The 19,000-nt window shown below is 34.7% G+C and overlaps 1 protein-coding gene across 1 annotated transcript; it reads right to left on the reverse strand.

The window, feature by feature from the left end:
* Positions 1–579: 579 nt before the first annotated feature.
* LOC124641925 (odorant receptor 49b-like) lies at positions 580–6,301 on the reverse strand. The gene is made up of 5 exons (XM_047180186.1): positions 5,580–6,301; positions 4,928–5,027; positions 4,244–4,351; positions 3,014–3,169; positions 580–633 (listed from the first exon to the last, which is right to left on the reverse strand). Exons 1-5 carry the CDS (start codon positions 6,299–6,301, stop codon positions 580–582), a joined length of 1,140 nt encoding a protein of 379 aa, XP_047036142.1.
* Positions 6,302–19,000: the final 12,699 nt, after the last annotated feature.

Genomic DNA, 19,000 nt, shown 5'->3' on the forward strand with positions numbered 1-19,000 from the left:
TTGTCAAATTTCTGAAGTAAGGCTGCAATTTACAAATTGTGCATCAGTTTTTATTAATTCTACAGTTCGTAGACCTGAGATTATTGAATTGTTTTGCATCACATAGGTAAATAAATAACAATATATAATAATCTAATTTACGAGAGTTAAGGCATATTATTTTATTTAGTTGCATTGTTTAATATTCATGTTGTCTTATATTGCATTACAATGGTTTATTTCAGTAATCAGGTACTTAAAAATTACAGGATGAAAAATGAGAAATTCAATAAAACAAATATATTTACTCTCATTGCTAACTTTATTAGAACTTATAAAAAACAAAAGCGTGATAGGTACTCGTTACAAAACACCTTTTTACTCCACAAAGCAACAAAACAAAAACCTAATTACTCTTTCAAATAAATAAAAAATTATGTTTATTATCAAGAAATCAAACTGTACCCTTAAATCTCACTACAAAATAATTAAACATCGCGCTACAACAGTGCTTGACCTACAAATACAATTACAAAAAGTGGAAATTCTTGAATAAAATACAGAAATACTAGAGAAATATTTCGCTGACACAATCAGAATTTAATTGACAGCATCGTTTAGAACTGCGAAGATTGAATATCCGTTGTAAAGAGCCTGCAAAATAAAAATAAAATATAAATAAAATTCGTGACTCAGAATTTAATAAAGTCCTGCTCTTTGGGCGAGGAAACTCTTATTGTGTTTTGGGGTTGCTTATGACTTAGCCGTTGTTGGAGATTAAGACATTAAAATTACATGTAAAAGGTTTTAGAAACTGATAAGCAGGGTCTTAGGTTACACTACACATATGTTAAATTAGTTATACCAATTCTTGGAGAACTTTTTGGTCATACTACTACGCACGCAAATATCGCGTCGCGCGCCGCTCGACTCGACACAACATAACGAAACTACGGAAAAAGCCGACAATACACGAAGTCTTATTACTTTGAGTTAAGGTCTATTTGAATTTGTTTTGACTGTACAGGGTTAATATGACAATAATTTCCGTAGTTTTAATTATTTTTGGGATAAAAAATTACCTATATTAAAAATGATATAAATCGATTCAGTAAACGATTCTGAACAAACTAATTTCAGGATGTGCGTTAATTAAGTTACATGTTGTATTCTATGAAAAAAGGTCTCCAGTATATAGTAAAACTTCTCCTAAAAACATACAGAGTAACAAGAACCAAATCCGTCATTCAAGTAACCTTAGTTGTTCAGTTTCCTTAATTCCTATCAAAAGATCTTCAGAAAAATATCATCATCCTCCTAGCTTTTTCCCAAACTATGTTGGGGTCGGCTTCCAGTCTAACCGGATTCAGCTGAGTACCAGTGCTTTACAAGAAGCGACTGCCTATCTGACCTCCTCAACCCAGTTACCCGGGCAACCCGATACCCCTTGATTAGACTGGTGTCAGACTCACATCTGGTATCTTCAGAAAAATATATTTATACAAAAATAATTTACTTTAATATGGCACATTAAGAGGACGCCTCATTAGGGATTACTCGAATAGAGCTCCACCAGCTCCACTGCGAGGCAATTATTTAGCAAAAGCAGGATATCTCTGATTTCATGCTTTTTTATATTTTCCAGCAGAGCAGAAATTAAGGCATTCATTTCTAGAGTTTTCTTCCTGACTGTGCTGTAATAGGAGAATTAACGCAGAGTTTGAAAAATATAAAATTTATGCTGAAGCGAGAATCCTATTATTTTATTGCTAGGATTCTGGTAATTTACCTACTTAATATGCAAGTGTTTGACTTATAATAAGTACACCTATGCTTATTACTTTAGACTTTAGAGAAACATACATATACAATCCCATGTCCCTATGGGTCCAAACAAAAACTGAAAATTCAGAGGTAAGGTAGACATTACTATTTCCCTTCAGTGGATGCTATAAAACTTAGGCGATCAACACACAGCATCGTGCCTAGTTGCGTGGCATATGCAGTTTTTAGTATCGTAAGCAGTTTGTACAGACGCCTAGGACAAAACACTGCCGACGCGTTAAAATGACGCGGAAAGGCGACTTCGTCACTGCGTACGTTATCTGTCAGTTCGCGCACCGCTGCGGGCCGCTTTGTTAGTGTGGGATGCACCTTGTTTTAGTACAATCATCATCATCAGCCTATCGCAGTCCACTGCTGGACATAGGCCTCTCCAAGTGCACGCCACTGAGATCGATTTTCGGCTTCTCGCATCCAGCTTCTGCCATTAGTACAATTAATGATATTATATTTATAACTTGCTGTACTAGTTTAGAATTCGCCTAGGAATAAACAAAAATAAATATTCTATGATCTAGTTACAAGAGAAGTTTTCTAACGTCTGTAGTTGACAGTTTCGGGTAGCAGTTGTGAATTATCTTTTTCATTGTTGGATGAGCAAGTAGCGTTTATAGATAAGGGTTGTGTATGAAGATTGACTGAAGTTTCTTTGAAGGTACAATAGGAATATATAGGTTACTTTACAACAAAAAAAAACGCTATAAAGAAAACTAGGCTTTGAAATTTTCTTTTGAAAGTTTCAATTAGGTTTACCTATAGGTACAGAAAATATTGGTATCTAAGGATCATTCGTTCTTTACAAAAGTTGAGAGTAGACTCGAAACAAATTGATAGATTGTTCGCAGAAAGTGTGCCGTAATGTACCTATTTTGATTTGAAAGAGAAGTTTAGTTAATGTCCACGCTATGTCATCTCGTTTCGTGGTATGTTGGATTCGCTTAGTTCTTATTTAAGATTCTTTTGTTCCTATTGTTATAAAATATCTTGATCATCATCAGCCTACTCAAAGTCAACTATTTTATATAGACCTCCCCTAACATACACCATATCGCTCGGTCCTAAGTACCTAGAGGTCCAAAATAATTGTATGTTGGAAAAAAACTATTAATCCTTCTATTTATCTACTCTACTTACCTATCATCGCCACGTCTCCATAACAAATTTTCACCTAGATTACTCCTAAATTACTCACCTGACTAAAAGTCTGAATGCACAACAGTGCCATTCCACCAGCACTTAACTTCAGGGGTCTTTGAGCAGCAAGGATGACGATCAACAGGTCTTTCTGCAAGTCTACTGGCCAAGAGGTCCAAGCTGACTCGTATGCTGCTAGAGCTATGCCTTGACTCTGTGGACGGTGAAAAAGTTCTAATAATTAATACCTAGGTCGCTCAAAATTCATACAATAAACGTTTTTTAGGTATTTAGGCATTTTACCTACATAATTAGTTACTAATAGTATATTAGTCAACCAATGAATATTTTTTTCAAATCCGAATGGAAATTACTGAGATTAAAATAAATTTACAAACAAACAAAGTCAAATCATTTATATCATTTAGGCCTTTACAAGCCGTTATGAATGTCAAAAATATAACTAAGTTTGATTCTAGTTGGCAGACTAGTAAACAGACTCTTTATCACCTTTACAATATTGTATTTAAGTACTTATAGATGGTTGAATTCGTTTTTTAATAAGTTTATGTACCTTGTGAGATCATAGGTACATGCTCACATCTTGTTTCATATTGTTATACATGTTAAGCTTAAGGTTATTTCGTAACAAAAATGGCGGGTTCGTAAGCGGATTAATAAAAAACACAGGAAAGGAAAGGAAAGAAGCCAACATTGTGTACTTTTGATAAAATCTGTTTGGGTTTCAGTATTTTTGCGTTAAAGACAAAAAGTGCAGTTTGTATGAATATTTGAGTTAATTAACAGAGTAATAATTAAACTTAAAATCATCCGAATGTGCATTCGGATGATTTTAACTTTTTACTTTTTTACTTTTTTACTCTAATATACAGGGTGCCCTGTATATTAGAGTAAACTTAGTATACAAGAGAACCTTGGGGAAAATTACTCATTTTTTGAATTAGGTTAAATATATGCTTTTATTTAAAGAAAAAACCGGCCAAGTGCGAGTCGGACTCGCGCACGAAGGGTTCCGTACCATTATTTAAAATGAGCAAAAAGAATACGTTTGTTGCATGGGAACCCCTAATTAGTTTTCAGTGTTTGTTGTTATAGCGACAACAGAAATACATCATTTGTGAAAACTCTCTAACTATCACGGTTCACGAGATACAGCCTGGTGACCGATGGACGGAAAGAGGAGCGAAAACAATAGGGTCCCGTTTTACCATTTGGTTACGGAACCCTAATTAATAATTATGAAACCATCTGTTTATCAGACACTTACTTGAATAATTAGTTCGTTTCCTAGGTAGCAGTAAATGTATGCATTTACTAATGCTAACATTAAGTACGCGAGAAATGTTATAAGTAGTGTTATTTGCTGCACACCCACCTAGAACAAAGCCAAATATTAATTTAAATTGTTGACAATAATTTTATATTTATTTCTTTATTGAATGTATTTTTTTCACTATACATATATACAAAATTAAACTACTTATATTTTAAAAATTAAAATTCTATATACAAAAATAAAACATGTTTATCTAACTAAAAGGATATGAATTAGGCTTCGAAGCATTCCTCCGCATCACTTTCCTCCGTAAACGTGCCTAGAAGACTGGCTGCATTGCCATTTTTTAAGGTTTTTTGCACCCAATTAATCCATGTCATTAATATTAAGGCAAATAATGACATCGATGTATAGCTTATAGCGTTTTCATACTAGCGGATTTGGTCGCGCGTATGCGCTCGCTTTTTCTAAGCTCGGCACAGTTTTCGTGGCAAACAACCCATAGCGCGTTTTCAGGTGGTAAATCCACGAGTGAAAGCGGATTTTTCGATCGGATTTCCGAGACAACGCTTGATTTGTACGAGCGATAATAAACAATTGACAACTACCAGTACGAACAATGACAGTTGAAGCCTGCAGATAAATTTAAATTTTCATTACCGAAGTACCACTTACCACAGTCATCATAACTGCATTTAAACACAATTCCACAGTGACCGCTAAGTTTTGAACTAGGAAATATTCTTTGAATATATTCTCCATCCTTCCTGAGTATCTGAAAAGTTACATAGATAAGGAATAATTCATTAGAATAAATAATTCATAGATAAGGATTTTTAAGTGAGATATTCGATAGTAAATCGAATATCTCACTTAAAAAAGCCACCCCTTTCCTATTTTCTCTTCATACAAGGTACAAAATGAAAGTATCAATATATTTAAATTCGCTAGTGAGTAACACTTGGTACAATTTATATCGATTAAATCCTGTTCGGAAACATAGACATCGTAAATAATAACACTAGCGTTCATTTATTTGAACCGAACGTGCGTCGATTACAAATCGAGAGATTTCTGTGTGCAATATCGATAACTATTTGCTAGTATTGTAACTTAATCCCGCAATGCTATTAGCGTTTGATTGAAAACTTTTATCAGTCGCACAATAAAAATATGTAGTTTATTTAAAACTGCAAATTAGGTAATTATAAGATTTTCCTTTTAACTTAGGACGAATGACAACGTTTACGAAAATCAGAACTTGCTCTATCTATAGCTATAAAAAATGACTCTATTGAAGTCAAAATAAAACAATTGAAAATCTTACCCCATTAAACGAATGTGTTTCCTAATAGCGTTCTTGAATTTCTTCCTCATCACGATTTCTGTCTCCTTCACATAAGTCAAATCCCTCAACTCTTTCTGCAGATGTATCAACTGATCACAAAGATACATTATCATACTGCATACTAATCCTTGCATGGCAAATGCTCTGCAGAGTCCAGGAAAAACGCAAAACGCTAAAATCTCTAGTGACAGGATTTGGTTCATCAAACTCTCCATAGGATCGAATGGCAACCAGGCTTCTATAGACATTGTCCCTTCAAATAAAGCTAAAAGACTGAATGCTCCAATAACAGCAGCTGTCACCCCAGTTATAAACATTACATAATTAGCCATCAGCTTCTTTCTTTCCTCTGTAACTTCATCACCAGACGATTCAATCTCATCTATAAGATCTCTTAACTGATTCCTTTTGATAAAGAATATGATCGTCTTAAAGAAGAAGTTGTAAACCACCAGACATTTGTCGATATTACAGAAGACGACGACCAGATCATCCTTATGTTGATACGTGCCTATACCAGCTAAAACAATGAAGGTCGTTGTGAGAAAACTTATGAAATGTTCGTACATTTTATAAAGAATTTTTTGGTTTCTTGTGAGCGTTTTTTCTGGCCATAATCCGACGAAAAATAAGTATTTAAGGTTGAAAGAAAAGAAGCCATCGTCGATCAAGTAGAAGCGGTCTAGCACAGAGAGCGTCATTTTGCAAATGACCACGATCATTTGTCAATAATAAGTGTAATGGCGTGGACACAATGTTGTTGATTCTTCTTTTATTCATAAAGAATATATGAATAATATTTTTCTATGTTTGATGAAGTAGTTGTCTGATAAATCTCAGATATTATCATTATGAAATTACTTGATGTTTTATGTGATTCTAAAGTTACACAAGTCAAATTTATAGATATCTTCTACACATTATTTCTTTTCAAGTTCACTGCCAGAAAACGCTGTGTTAACATCTTGTCTAACACAATGTTCAATGTTTTTTTCTGCTATACGGCCGACGTCGAACAAAACTACCCAGAGGCGACATTATATGCGAAAATTTTTGTTACCATTTTCGTTAAACGTGGTAAAACCGAGAACCGACTTCCCCTATGTCAATCTAACGTAAGTTTCACACTGTGCCCCAAAGTTTAAACCCCATTTTGAAGTGCCAACTTCCCGAACTAAATTACACATACGGGAAAAATTTCCGACTCCTTAAGCGACAATATTCACCAATGTGTACCAAGCATTACATCATAAGTTTGCACAAATTGTGCAAAATTGTGCAAGTTTGATTTGCAATATCTTCGATAATAGTTGGTAATTTTCCTATAGTCTTCTCTTTTCTACTCGAATAATAGAACAGGATGGATATGAAACTTAGTGAACTACTAAATGATAAATTACGGTGGGTTAATGTCATAACTAGGGAACAATTGTTAACTAGTTCGTGGGCAAAGGGCAGTTTATTAGGAATTGTTCGCAAATTGATGTAGTTTAATGGTAATGAACAGGTTATTTCTTGCAAAGGTCACTAAAGTTTTGTCTCTAATGTTAGGTATTAATGTAGGACCTAGTTAATTAGGATTTAGAAGAAGACATTATTTCATTTGTTTATTCGTTTTCTTTACTCTAGATTAGTCTCGAACACATATTTTCTTGGAATAAAAAAGTGTTTGTCATAATAATTAAATAGGTAGCTTAATCGTATTATTAAAAAAGTTTGATTATAATTTTTGACATAAAAAAATATTAAATGCGCAACATACATGACGTTCGTCAAAGTTGTTTCTTTGCTTTTCGTATGTAAGTGTTACGCGTAAAATGTTACCGTACAATATTTTCACTACAGAAATGGTGTTGACGTTGCGTGCACTTTGCAATATCACTTTACCTTCGTCGGATATTTTAAGTAGGTACACTGGAAAGTATTACAAGCTGTAAGCTTATATAGCTAGTCTTTTGTTTAACGACTTTGTTGGCGTTGTGAAAGAAAATAAGGAAGAATGAAATAAGGTTTATATACACTTTTAGAGTAGAGTGTCACTTTGAGTAAGCTAGTTTAAAGCTAAGCGTATGCTTGTTTTTTATTAAGTAGTATCTTAATGGCGAAAGCAAATGTATTCTAAACCTTAAGATCTGTTAAGTTAAATAGCTTTCGCCGGCGTTTTACCCGAATCCAGAGGGAACTGATACGCACGCCCGGATAAGAATTACTCTCACTACTTTCCTCGATTAGTGTATCTAAAACTGAAATCATTTTTCAAATCAGTCCATTAGTTACTGAAACTACCGCGTCTAAACAAACAAACTCTTCAGATTTGTAATAATAATAAACTGTGTACACATAATTTCCTTAAATAACCCTTACTTATTGCTCTTAAACGTAATAAAGAAATTGCAAATCTATTAGGTACAGGTCAAACTAGCTGTTACTTAAGCTAAAGGCTAGGTATTGAAGGGGGCAATGCTGCCAGTCGCTTGGGTACGCTCACACTTGATGGCGATGAGGAAGAATTTATTCTCACCATTATTTATTAACAACTTTTACGTTATTGTATCTAAAATATCCATATTTAATCTACCCTGACTAATATTATAAATCTGCCTGTGCATCCGTCCTATTTTCACGCCGAAACTAATAACCACATCCAGACCGATTATTATCGGCCGCAGCGTCTGTTCTCACTACGGAAATTCAGTTAGAAGCGAGTGAACCATGGTCTAGAAGAGTCCGAGAAAGGATACTTTCTATCCAGGTGCAGGAAGTAATAACTGGAATTGGAACTGCGGAGAATAGCTAGTATTCAATAAACACGTTTTAGATTTATCATATGGATAAATTAACTGTTACTTAAGCTAAAGGCTACTCGTAAGTATTGAACGTGTCGCCGCTGCCAGTCTCTAGGGCACGCTCACACTTGATGGCCACGAGGAAGAATTTATCGTCATCATTATTTAACTTTCTACGTTGGTATCATTAGAATATGTTTTTTTAGAACCTGTGTCTTGAGGGAATTAAAGTAAAAATAAGTCCGTTTAATTTTAGAATTCGTCACGTGCTACTAACAAATTTGGCTTTTGCGAGTGTTTTCACTCATGTTCTGTAGTAACTGCTCTGAAGCAGCTTATAGCATTGTGTAATAAATGGGCCACCAAAAACTGACTTATTGATGAAGAACTTTTCAAATCGTGAGATTAACCAACCGACTCTTTAGCTTTATAATATAGAACTAAATAACTATAGAAGTATGACATACTGAAAGTTTTCTCTCTAATCGTATGTGCTAATGAAAACTTTATCACTAACATATTGGTGGGAGCTTCTTCCCACCCCAGAGAGTAACACACAATAGAATCCACAATAATATTTATTTAGGAGAAAATTATAAATACATTTTCATGAAAGCACAATGACATGACACATCACAGACAACCACTTTTATATATGCTTCTTTTTAAGTACTCCAAATTCAAATTGGTTAATAGGCCAGTAGGCCGACAAGTAGTAATAATTGAAACTTTAACACGCCCCCTCAATTTTACTATACTAGCCCCAAGCCTGAAGTACACTTATAGTGTTTAATCGCGGGTAAAGCTTTAGTTAATACATCGGCTAACATCAAATCTGTCGGCAGATGCTTCAACTCTACAACATCACCCTTCAATACATCCCTAATAAAATGATACCTTATATCTATATGTTTGCTACGGGCATGGTAGCCGGTATCGTTTGCAATATATATCGCCCCCTGGTTGTCAGCATACATCGTAGTTTTTGATAAGTTTAACAGACCTATTTCTTTCAACAAACTACTGAGGTAAAGAACCTCTTTCATAGCTTCGCTAAGACTTATATACTCAGCCTCGGTTGAGGATGTAGCCACTGATCTTTGCTTTTGCGATCGCCATGAAATTGTAGCTCCTCCTAATATAAAAGCGTAACCAGAGTATGATTTCCGATCAATTAATGAGTTACCCCAATCAGCGTCTGAGTAACCCGTTAACGACTTTCCTGTTTTTCTAAATGTTAATCGGTAGTCAATAGTCTTCTTTAGATATCGAAGAACTCGTTTAGCGGAAATCCAATGAGTATGATTTGGACAAGTTGCAAATTGAGCTAACTTTGAAACTGTATTCGCAATGTCAGGCCTTGTGGCAACACTCAAATACATCAATGTTCCTAAAAGTTCGCGATATGGCCACGGTTCCTTTTCCTTGTATTCTTCGTGACGCTTTGGAGCTGCAAAATTTAGTCCCACCTCAAAAGGTGTCGATACGGTTTTGCAGTCCGTCATTCCAAACTTCTTTAATGTGTCTTGGATATATTTACGCTGTGATAGACTTATTACACCGTCTTCCTTCACTATCTCTATACCCAAACAATATTTGGCTGGTCCAAAATCCTTTAACTCAAAATCATCAGCTAATTTCTTCTTAAATTCTTGTATCAAAGTAAGATCATCACAAGCAACTAAAATGTCATCAACATATATAACAACTATCAAAACTGTTCCATCCTTCCTCCGCTGATAATATAGACACGGTTCATTTTTGCTTGGTTTCAGATTCATTCGACGAAGTGTTTCATCTAATCTAATATACCACTGTCGTCCCGCTTGCTTTAAACCATACAATGAACGCTTTAAGAGACAGGTATCTCCTCCAGCTTGAAGATCCACTAACATTTTATTAGCACGCTTTCCAATTTCTGAGCCCTCTCCCTCTCTCTGGATCAGCGTATGAAGGTTTTCTTCTAACATCTTTGGTATCTGCATATATACCTTTTCGTCGATTTTGCCGTTTAAATAAGCAGTATTGATATCTAGTTGATGGACTTCTAAATTCAATTCTACCGCTAATGCCATTAAAAGTCTGATAGTTTCAAGTCTCGCTACTGGGGCATAAGTTTGGTGATAATCTACACCATAACGTTGACTATAACCCCTTGCTACTAGACGAGCTTTCTTCTTTGTTGTCATATCGACATTCAGTTTAGTTGTCAAGATATAGCGACAGCCCACAATCTCTCGATCTTTTGGTTTCTTAACAATATCCCAGGTTTCGTTCTTCACTAAACTTTTGATCTCAGATAAAATTGCTTCTTGCCATTTTTCACTCTCATCGCTTGATAAAGCCTGTTCAAGTGATATTTCAGCCATCGCTGAGAAAAACTCTTCATCATCTACATTTTGATTAATATCACCCTGTATACCTTCTACAGGTTCCATTGAGTCTGGGTGCATTTCTTCATGCTGTTCAGTTTCTTGTTCTTGAACTTCTACCATATTATATACTTTTCTTGGGCGACCACGTTCTCCCTTTACAAGTTTCGGTCTTCCAGCGGCTCTTTTCAGGATAACTTGTTGTGTATTATTTCCCTCATTAGCTGGCTCGACCTCTGAATGTACATCACCAGGACAACTATCTCCATTGCCGTGACAATCAATCTCAGGGGCACAACGTACAACATCCGTATGAATTCTTTCATTGGATTGATCACCAGCGCCTGTCAATGTCTCATGCGTGGCAGGTAAATAAGTATAGAATTCAGTAGTAACTGGACTTTTCGCATTTGAATGTGTATCTTCAACTTCCAGTCCAACCTTCTGATGAAATTGTTTTGGTTCCTCTTTGGGAACAAATTTAACATCACGAGCTTCAACGACTTTATGTTCACCTGGTATCCAAATTCGGTATCCTTTCGTACATCTCGGATACCCGACAAAAACTCCCTCCTTAGCACGAGCATCGAATTTGTCTTTCGTTGGTGTCTTGTCTAAAATATAGGCTTTTGCTCCAAAACTTCTTATGTTGGATAAGTCGACTTTAGTTCCAGTCCATTTTTCAAATGGAATACCACCATTTAGACTACTCGTTGGACAACGATTGCGTATGTAGCACGCAGTCAAAACAGCATCCGCCCAAAATCCTACGGACAAACCAGAAGATAATAACATGCATCTAGCCATTTCAAGTAAAGTTCTGTTCATTCGTTCACTGACTCCGTTCATTTGAGGTGATCGCGAAATACTCAGCCTTCTTTGAATGCCTTCTTGATTTAAAAATTCATCAAATTCACGACTGCAGTATTCACCGCCGTTGTCAGATTGAAGGAATTTAATTTTCTTTCCTGTGAGTCTTTCAGCATGACTTTTGTATAGCTTAAATGCGCTAAACACTGCACTTTTCTTTCCAAGTAAATATACTTCACACCAACGGGTACTGTCGTCAATAAAAGTTACAAAATATTTCGCTCCGCCAATTGACTGTGTTTTTAAAGGACCTACTATATCGGAATGAACAATACGTAATAATTCATTACATGGACCACTCGATCTCGAAAAAGGTAACGAACTCATTTTTCCCTTAGCACAAACATCACAATTCGATATTTTACGTAAATCTGCCTCCTTAGTATTATATCCGCAATGGTTCAACAACTTTAAGAGATCTTTACCATTTAAGTGACCTATGCGACTATGCCACTCTACTATGTCGATTGGATCAGCAATAAAATATGCTTGTTCATCCAATCTCTTAAAAACGTAAAGATTTCCTACACGTTCGGCTGTCATTACAGTATTTCCGTTTGACGAATTAATACAGGCCCTATCTTTATGAAATTGAACTTCATACCCATTGTCTGCAATCCTCGCTACAGATAATAAATTACTACGAAGATCTGGTACATACAGGGTATTCTTCAAAATAAGCCTCCTGCCTGATGCTGACAACCTTACGTCACCTTTGCCCTTTACATCCGTCGACAGATTTGATGCTAAGTTCAGTTTATCCTGTAAAATACAAAAATTATCTGTAAATTTATATAAATCGTTACATAAATGCGATGTACAGCCACTATCAAGGATCCAGTCATTCCTTTTAATTTGTAAATTATTAGAAAAGTTTGTACAATTTAAAAGAATATCAAAAATACTGTCCTCCTTGTTGTATTCTGTTGCACATCTCGCGCCATCATTTTTTTGATTCATTTTACATTCTGAATATTTATGTCCAACTTCATGACACTTATAACATTTATATATAAATTTACTCTTTGTATTTTGTTCTTTACGGTTCGAGTTCTTTTTAAATCCTTTATTCTTCGCATACATGGCTCCTTCAATACTTTTCATTCCAGTACAAGTCGAGCTATTTGCCTTCTCCAAGATCTTAATCTTTAGTACCTCTATGTTTGGTAGTTCGTCTCTGCTCTCCATAGAACATCTAAAATTTTCGTAACTCTCTGGCAAGCTATACAGTAATAAGATAGACATCAAGTCTTCGTGTATTTCTACACCCATATCACTTAACATATTCGCAGCTTCGAAGAAATTATTCAGGTGACTCTGTACGTCATCTCCTTCCTTCATGCGGCTCAACGTTAACTTCTTTAACAGACTTGCCTTTCTTACGGGACCTTTAGATGCATACGTTTTCTCCAATTTTCTCCATATCTCGTGCGACGTTTCACACCCTCTTATGTGTTTAAGCTCACTTGGACACATTGCCATTATCAAATCAGCCTTTGCCATATCGTCTTTATCAGACCATGCGCACGACTCCACTGCTGAGTCCGGCTTAGGTATAGTTCCATTTACGTATTTCCATACCTGATTTCTCGTGAGCAGCGCCTGCACTTGAACCTTCCAGGTTTCATAATTTGTACTATTCAAATTCTCAATTTTCGATGTAAACGTCGTCTGGGCCATAACCTATTGGTGGGAGCTTCTTCCCACCCCAGAGAGTAACACACAATAGAATCCACAATAATATTTATTTAGGAGAAAATTATAAATACATTTTCATGAAAGCACAATGACATGACACATCACAGACAACCACTTTTATATATGCTTCTTTTTAAGTACTCCAAATTCAAATTGGTTAATAGGCCAGTAGGCCGACAAGTAGTAATAATTGAAACTTTAACATAACATGCATAACTTTACAATATAACGTGCATTGAAAGCAAATATATTTATGAATACTGATTTAAAAAAATAGTGTATGTAAACGTTGTTCCGACTTCGCCCTCAATTCAAATCCCTACATTTGGAACACAGAATCTCGAAGTCAATGTAACAATGGTTGCGGCTAAAGAAACGCATCGTCACTCTAAAAGCTTAGAGTGCTTTCCGAGCCACTTATATTGAGAATGTTGGAACAACACTACTATTTGTTCTCACTGTTTTTGTCTGTAGAAACGAGTTTAGATCGAGGTGAGATCCAGACCCAGGCCTTACCCACTTTCTACAATGTTCCGACACCACAAATAGATTTGCTAAAACTATAGTAAATGTCTTCTCTTTTAACTACAAATGGAGATTTTGTATATGAGAATTGCATAAAGATTCAGTCAATTGAATAAAAATTTCTCACTCCGAAGTCACCTGTAGTTCAATACGTGAAAATGCATGGTAAGGCCCCGTGAACATATGCAATTTGTCTTTTGTCGACGTATTTGTAAGTCTCTAGAGTTTTATGCACTTGACTCATATGTTTGCAGTAAAATGCCTTAAAAGGTTGCATCGGGAAATTGCGTGCTTTTTCTCTGCAATACACGAATATCTCGATTTCAAATTAATCGACACGATTAATTTGTTCCAAGTTATTGATATATATTTTTACTTTACTTATGTAAAATCTATTTATCAGAACCATCGACACTTTTGGGAAAGTTTCATCATATTTTATAACGTGACAGTATTCTGCGAAATAACTTCATGAAATTGCAAGAAGCATGAAAGTGTATGAAAGTAATCTTCAATGTAAGATTATTTGATGATTTCATGTATCAAAAATATCAATTGAAAAATATTTAGCTGGGAATCTGATTTAGTCATATAGGAAAAAATTTAAAACTATGAATAAAAATTTAAAATGTACTATCAAATAAAATTCGAACGAAAAAGTTTCAAGACTATAGTTCGGCCATTCAGAGAATGCGTTCCTGACACGTCGCGATTGAACTGACGACGTAACTTTGCAATGGCGTTGCAGTTACGATAAAAATATTTTTGCTGGTTGTTTACCGTTTTAACAATTGAGGAGCATTAAAACAACATTATTATATCAATAATCAATGAATGTAGTTACGTCGTCAGTTCAATCGCGACGTGTCAGGAACGCATTCTCTGAATGGCCGAACTATAACCTCCTAAAACATTTGCCGCCAAAATTCCATAGACAAATAAAGCCAATATGGCGGCTACACAGACTATAAATGGCAAGGCCTAGCAGGGATCAATAGGCAGTCACCATTTACTAGTCGAAACTCACACGATGTAAATATAAGCCTAGCTTGTATTGGCAATATTACGAAATGTCTAAACTTACTGTCGTAAATTGTTCAATAAGTTTATGTGAAAACTGCTGTTGTGTTGATATTTTTTAATTGTTTTATTTTTTGCATAAGCAATAAGCATAAGTATATAAATACTTAATGCCCAGAATAATCAAGTAGAGTATTTATAAAAATTATAAGCCTTAATTTAATTATATTCTATTTTATTTCTACACAGAATAATTATGACAATAGGTTTCAAAACTCGTAATTTAAAATATCTATACGTCAAATAAAATCTAAAAAAGCTTAATCCAGAGACCAATACTGGGAAAACTATAGACATAATTTTTGTGGCTTAAATCGAAGCAGAACATATGGGTTATTAAGCTCAGTTTTCTGTTAAAAATAGAAACATATTCGTATAATATCAACCAAGCAATCACAATTTTCCGTGGAGATAAGTCAGAAAAAAATACACCATATTGGCTTGTCACCCGTGACAGCTTGTAACGGATATATCAAAGTAACGTTTGATGGTATTATCAATCTCCGAGAGATGTGTCACAAAAACCTATCAAACGAAATGTTGGTCACTCAGTTATTATTATAGTTTTCAAGTTTCTTATGAGACTGTGAACTTTCTTTGTGCAGTTAAGTTGAAGCTTAAAGATGTAGGGGTTTTTTGTCAATAGAATAATAAGATTTTTTTGTTTTTATTTATTTTGTTTGTAACACAGCTAAATCAAGTCTATGTCTATGTAAGTTAAAAGCCCGTATTTTAGCTATTATAAAACCCTACCTGTTATTGGTAATCGTGACTTGCCAGCGTAATCCAAGTAATACTCAACAATCCTAATAATACTCCCAATAACATAACCTAATCAATAGCTTACTTTGGGGTTATCCATGGAGAAAAAAATGACTAGACATGACTCATCTTTCCGTACTCCGTGGGAATAACAGATAGTGTGAAAATACTTAAAGAGAGCACTATTTACCCAAGCGCATAAATTCATGTTTGTCAAGTTTGAAAACTTTTTCTTTCTATCTCTATGTAAAGAGCTCTCCAGTGACAAAAGTAAAAATTCTGTACATAGAAAATTCTTAAACAAAAATAGACGTCAAAAAGGGACATATTGAAAACTTTACTTTCATGTTACTGGAAACACGACGAGAAGGAATTTTCAATCTTTTAACATTTTACACTTCACGTAGCTACTTCAAGTGTACGATACTTTGTTTTAACGCTGATGCTAAAATGTGCTGCTTTCAAAATTTTAATAAAACAAGCCTGAGTGGTGTACTTAGCTTAGCTTTACTTAGTGTAAAACTAAGTAAAAAGAATGTGAAGGTACTTAACACGATATTAATTTTTGTACTAAATTAAAGCTAAGTTTGTTACACGTGCCATTAAGAGGAATATAAAAGCTTTTAATTACTTTTCAAGCAGTCAGGTATGTTACAAGTTTAAAATACTTTCTTCTTTGAAATACTTTCGGAAACTTTGGCATTGGCACTAGCTTTGTCTGGCTGTCTCTATGTATATCTATTACAATTTAATGTAGGTTCGCACCTAATCAGCTATTTGATTTCGACATATTATAACGTCAAGTATTTTTAAGCTAGCGTCGCACAGGCGCAGTTGCTACTTTATTTTATTTACCTCACCTTTGAAACTCTATTCTCTTTCATCGACCGTCGTCGCCGATGCACAAAGTCTAAAATAAGAAAAACCGCCTCACACAGCCTTTGTGAAAATCGTCGTATGCAGGCTCTTAACCCTAAAAAACAAGCTACAAAGGTAGCGTAACTAATTTAATTTTACAACATCGTAACCATTTAAGGGTCGGCACTTAAGGGTTGAATGTACGAAGGCAGTAAGAGCCTAATGTTGTAACGTAAAAATGTTTACGAGCAATTAAATGACTGTAATGTACTGAATTATTAATGACCTCATTTTATAGGACGTGAATAATTTGGGATTAAAAATAACATTGTTTTAGGACAGGTGCACACGACAGACGACGTTCTTTTCTCGAGAATGACTGAGCCATACTATTTAGTATTATATTTAGTCATTTATATACCTAGTATTTTTTAAATGTACATACATGCATCGATCATAAGCAAGGCGCGGTTGTTCAGAAGTCTGATTCGACCATCTACGAGTATTACAGTAAGTAAGACAACAAGGCTTATCACGGGGTATCAGGTAGACATGCCCAGATTATTATGGTTCAAAATAGTCAGATAGACAGTTACTCCATCTGAAACACTGGTCCTCAGCTGCATCCGTTGAGACTGCAACTTGAATCCAATATAGGTTTCATTTAAGTATCTAGTTGGGTATATCCTAGTCTTAGTATTTTCCTCTATAGCAAATATTACCATAAACTAAGCTTATCTGCGAGGAACATCTTGTCAAACGAAACAGCGATTATTAACAGGTAGTTTCAAAATTATGTTAACACAAGCATGAGCCACAAGTTACCGGATCACTATTAAGTGGGAGCCAATAATATCATGTTTGACAAACAAACAGCTTCACAAATTAGTCAACAGTGATATTAATTAGTTGCTGTTGCGAACGTGGAAGGCTTTGGTTTAATATTGTTTGAATAATAACATTAACTTGTATGTATATGAACTAGCTTCCGCTAACGGGTTCACCTACTTCTAGTACAGAATTAACTCTCGCGATAAAAAGTAGTCTATAACCTTCTACGATAAGTTGGCTATCTAATACTGAAATAACGTGCAAATCTGACGAGTAATTTCTGAGATTCAAACTCACAAACCAACACTTCAGATTTTTAATTTGAGTATAGATTAAATGAACTGTTAATAATGAATTACCAATGAATACAAATATTTATGATTGGAATAAATTTTACAAATATTATTATGGTCGAACAATAATGTAAACAATTAATTAAGTGCTCATTATTAATTAATTTTATTTGTTTTATGAATGGGTATTTTGTGGCGTTGCGGTCAATTTGTAATGATGTGTAAGGGTAAAAGGGATTTTAATTAATGTTCTGAATATTCGTAAAATTTTATGAATTTAATTTAGAATGTAATTATAATGGTAGAAAGTTCATTGTACTGTCTTTCCACCATTTTTTTTATAATGAAATAGCAAAAATGTAATGATTTTTTGTTGAACATCAGTCGACACAACCTGACGTAAATTCTAAACTCCGTCTGTTTGCCTCGCTTTTTCACTAAAACTACAACTAACGATTTAAACAGAAGCGATGAAGATATATATGTATAGATTGGATAGTCTACCTGAGAATAGACATAGGGTTCTTTTTTATTTAGGTCCGGCAAGTAGTTCTCTATAGACCCTAGTGGAGCATCAAGTTAAACTTTTATTTACTTTTGTCAATAAAAACAGAACTTTAATTAATAAATCAGCTAACTATAGTTCGGCCATTCAGAGAATGCGTTCCTGACACGTCGCGATTGAACTGACGACGTAATAACATTCATTGATTATTGATATAATAATGTTGTTTTAATGCTCCTCAATTGTTAAAACGGTAAACAACCAGCAAAAATATTTTTATCGTAACTGCAACGCCATTGCAAAGTTACGTCGTCAGTTCAATCGCGACGTGTCAGGAACGCATTCTCTGAATGGCCGAACTATAAAGCTGAATCACCAAATAAAAAAACTAAAAATAAAAACGATGATGTAATTCCGTATCCATTGAAGTAAAAAAAGTATTATTGTGGAGGCCAATGAGGATCGCATTAGATGATAGCACGCAATAGATGCTACGCACGCGAACTTATCGATGTGAATCAAATTTATTATACAAAGATGGGGCTTTTTTGCTATTGTAACGATTAATCGATATTAGTGAAGAAGTAGATTAGATAGGCGTGTTTGGCGATTAGTAAAATCGATCAAATTATGGGAAATAGATTTATAGTATTGCAAAATTTTAGGGTGGTTTTATACCTAGAAAATATAGTACCTAATTAATATAGTAAGTAATAATGTATATATAGAAATTGCCATCCAACGTGGCAATGCTGCCAGCCTCTTGGATACACTCCCGGTGGGCAGCGATGAGGAGTTTTTTGATGCCATTTTATAATTG

This window comes from Helicoverpa zea, chromosome 23, assembly GCF_022581195.2.
Source record: "Helicoverpa zea isolate HzStark_Cry1AcR chromosome 23, ilHelZeax1.1, whole genome shotgun sequence".
Lineage (NCBI taxonomy): Eukaryota > Metazoa > Arthropoda > Insecta > Lepidoptera > Noctuidae > Helicoverpa > Helicoverpa zea.

Coding starts and splice junctions, on each gene's coding strand:
- LOC124641925 (XM_047180186.1), bottom strand. CDS start 6,301: ATGACGCTCTCTGTGCTAGACCGCTTCTACTTGATCGACGATGGCTTC. Junction 4,352..4,927: donor ATGCAGTTATGATGACTGTG/GTAAGTGGTACT, acceptor GCTTTGTTCTAG/GTGGGTGTGCAGCAAATAAC. Junction 634..3,013: donor GCATTCAGACTTTTAGTCAG/GTGAGTAATTTA, acceptor TTTATTTTGCAG/GCTCTTTACAACGGATATTC.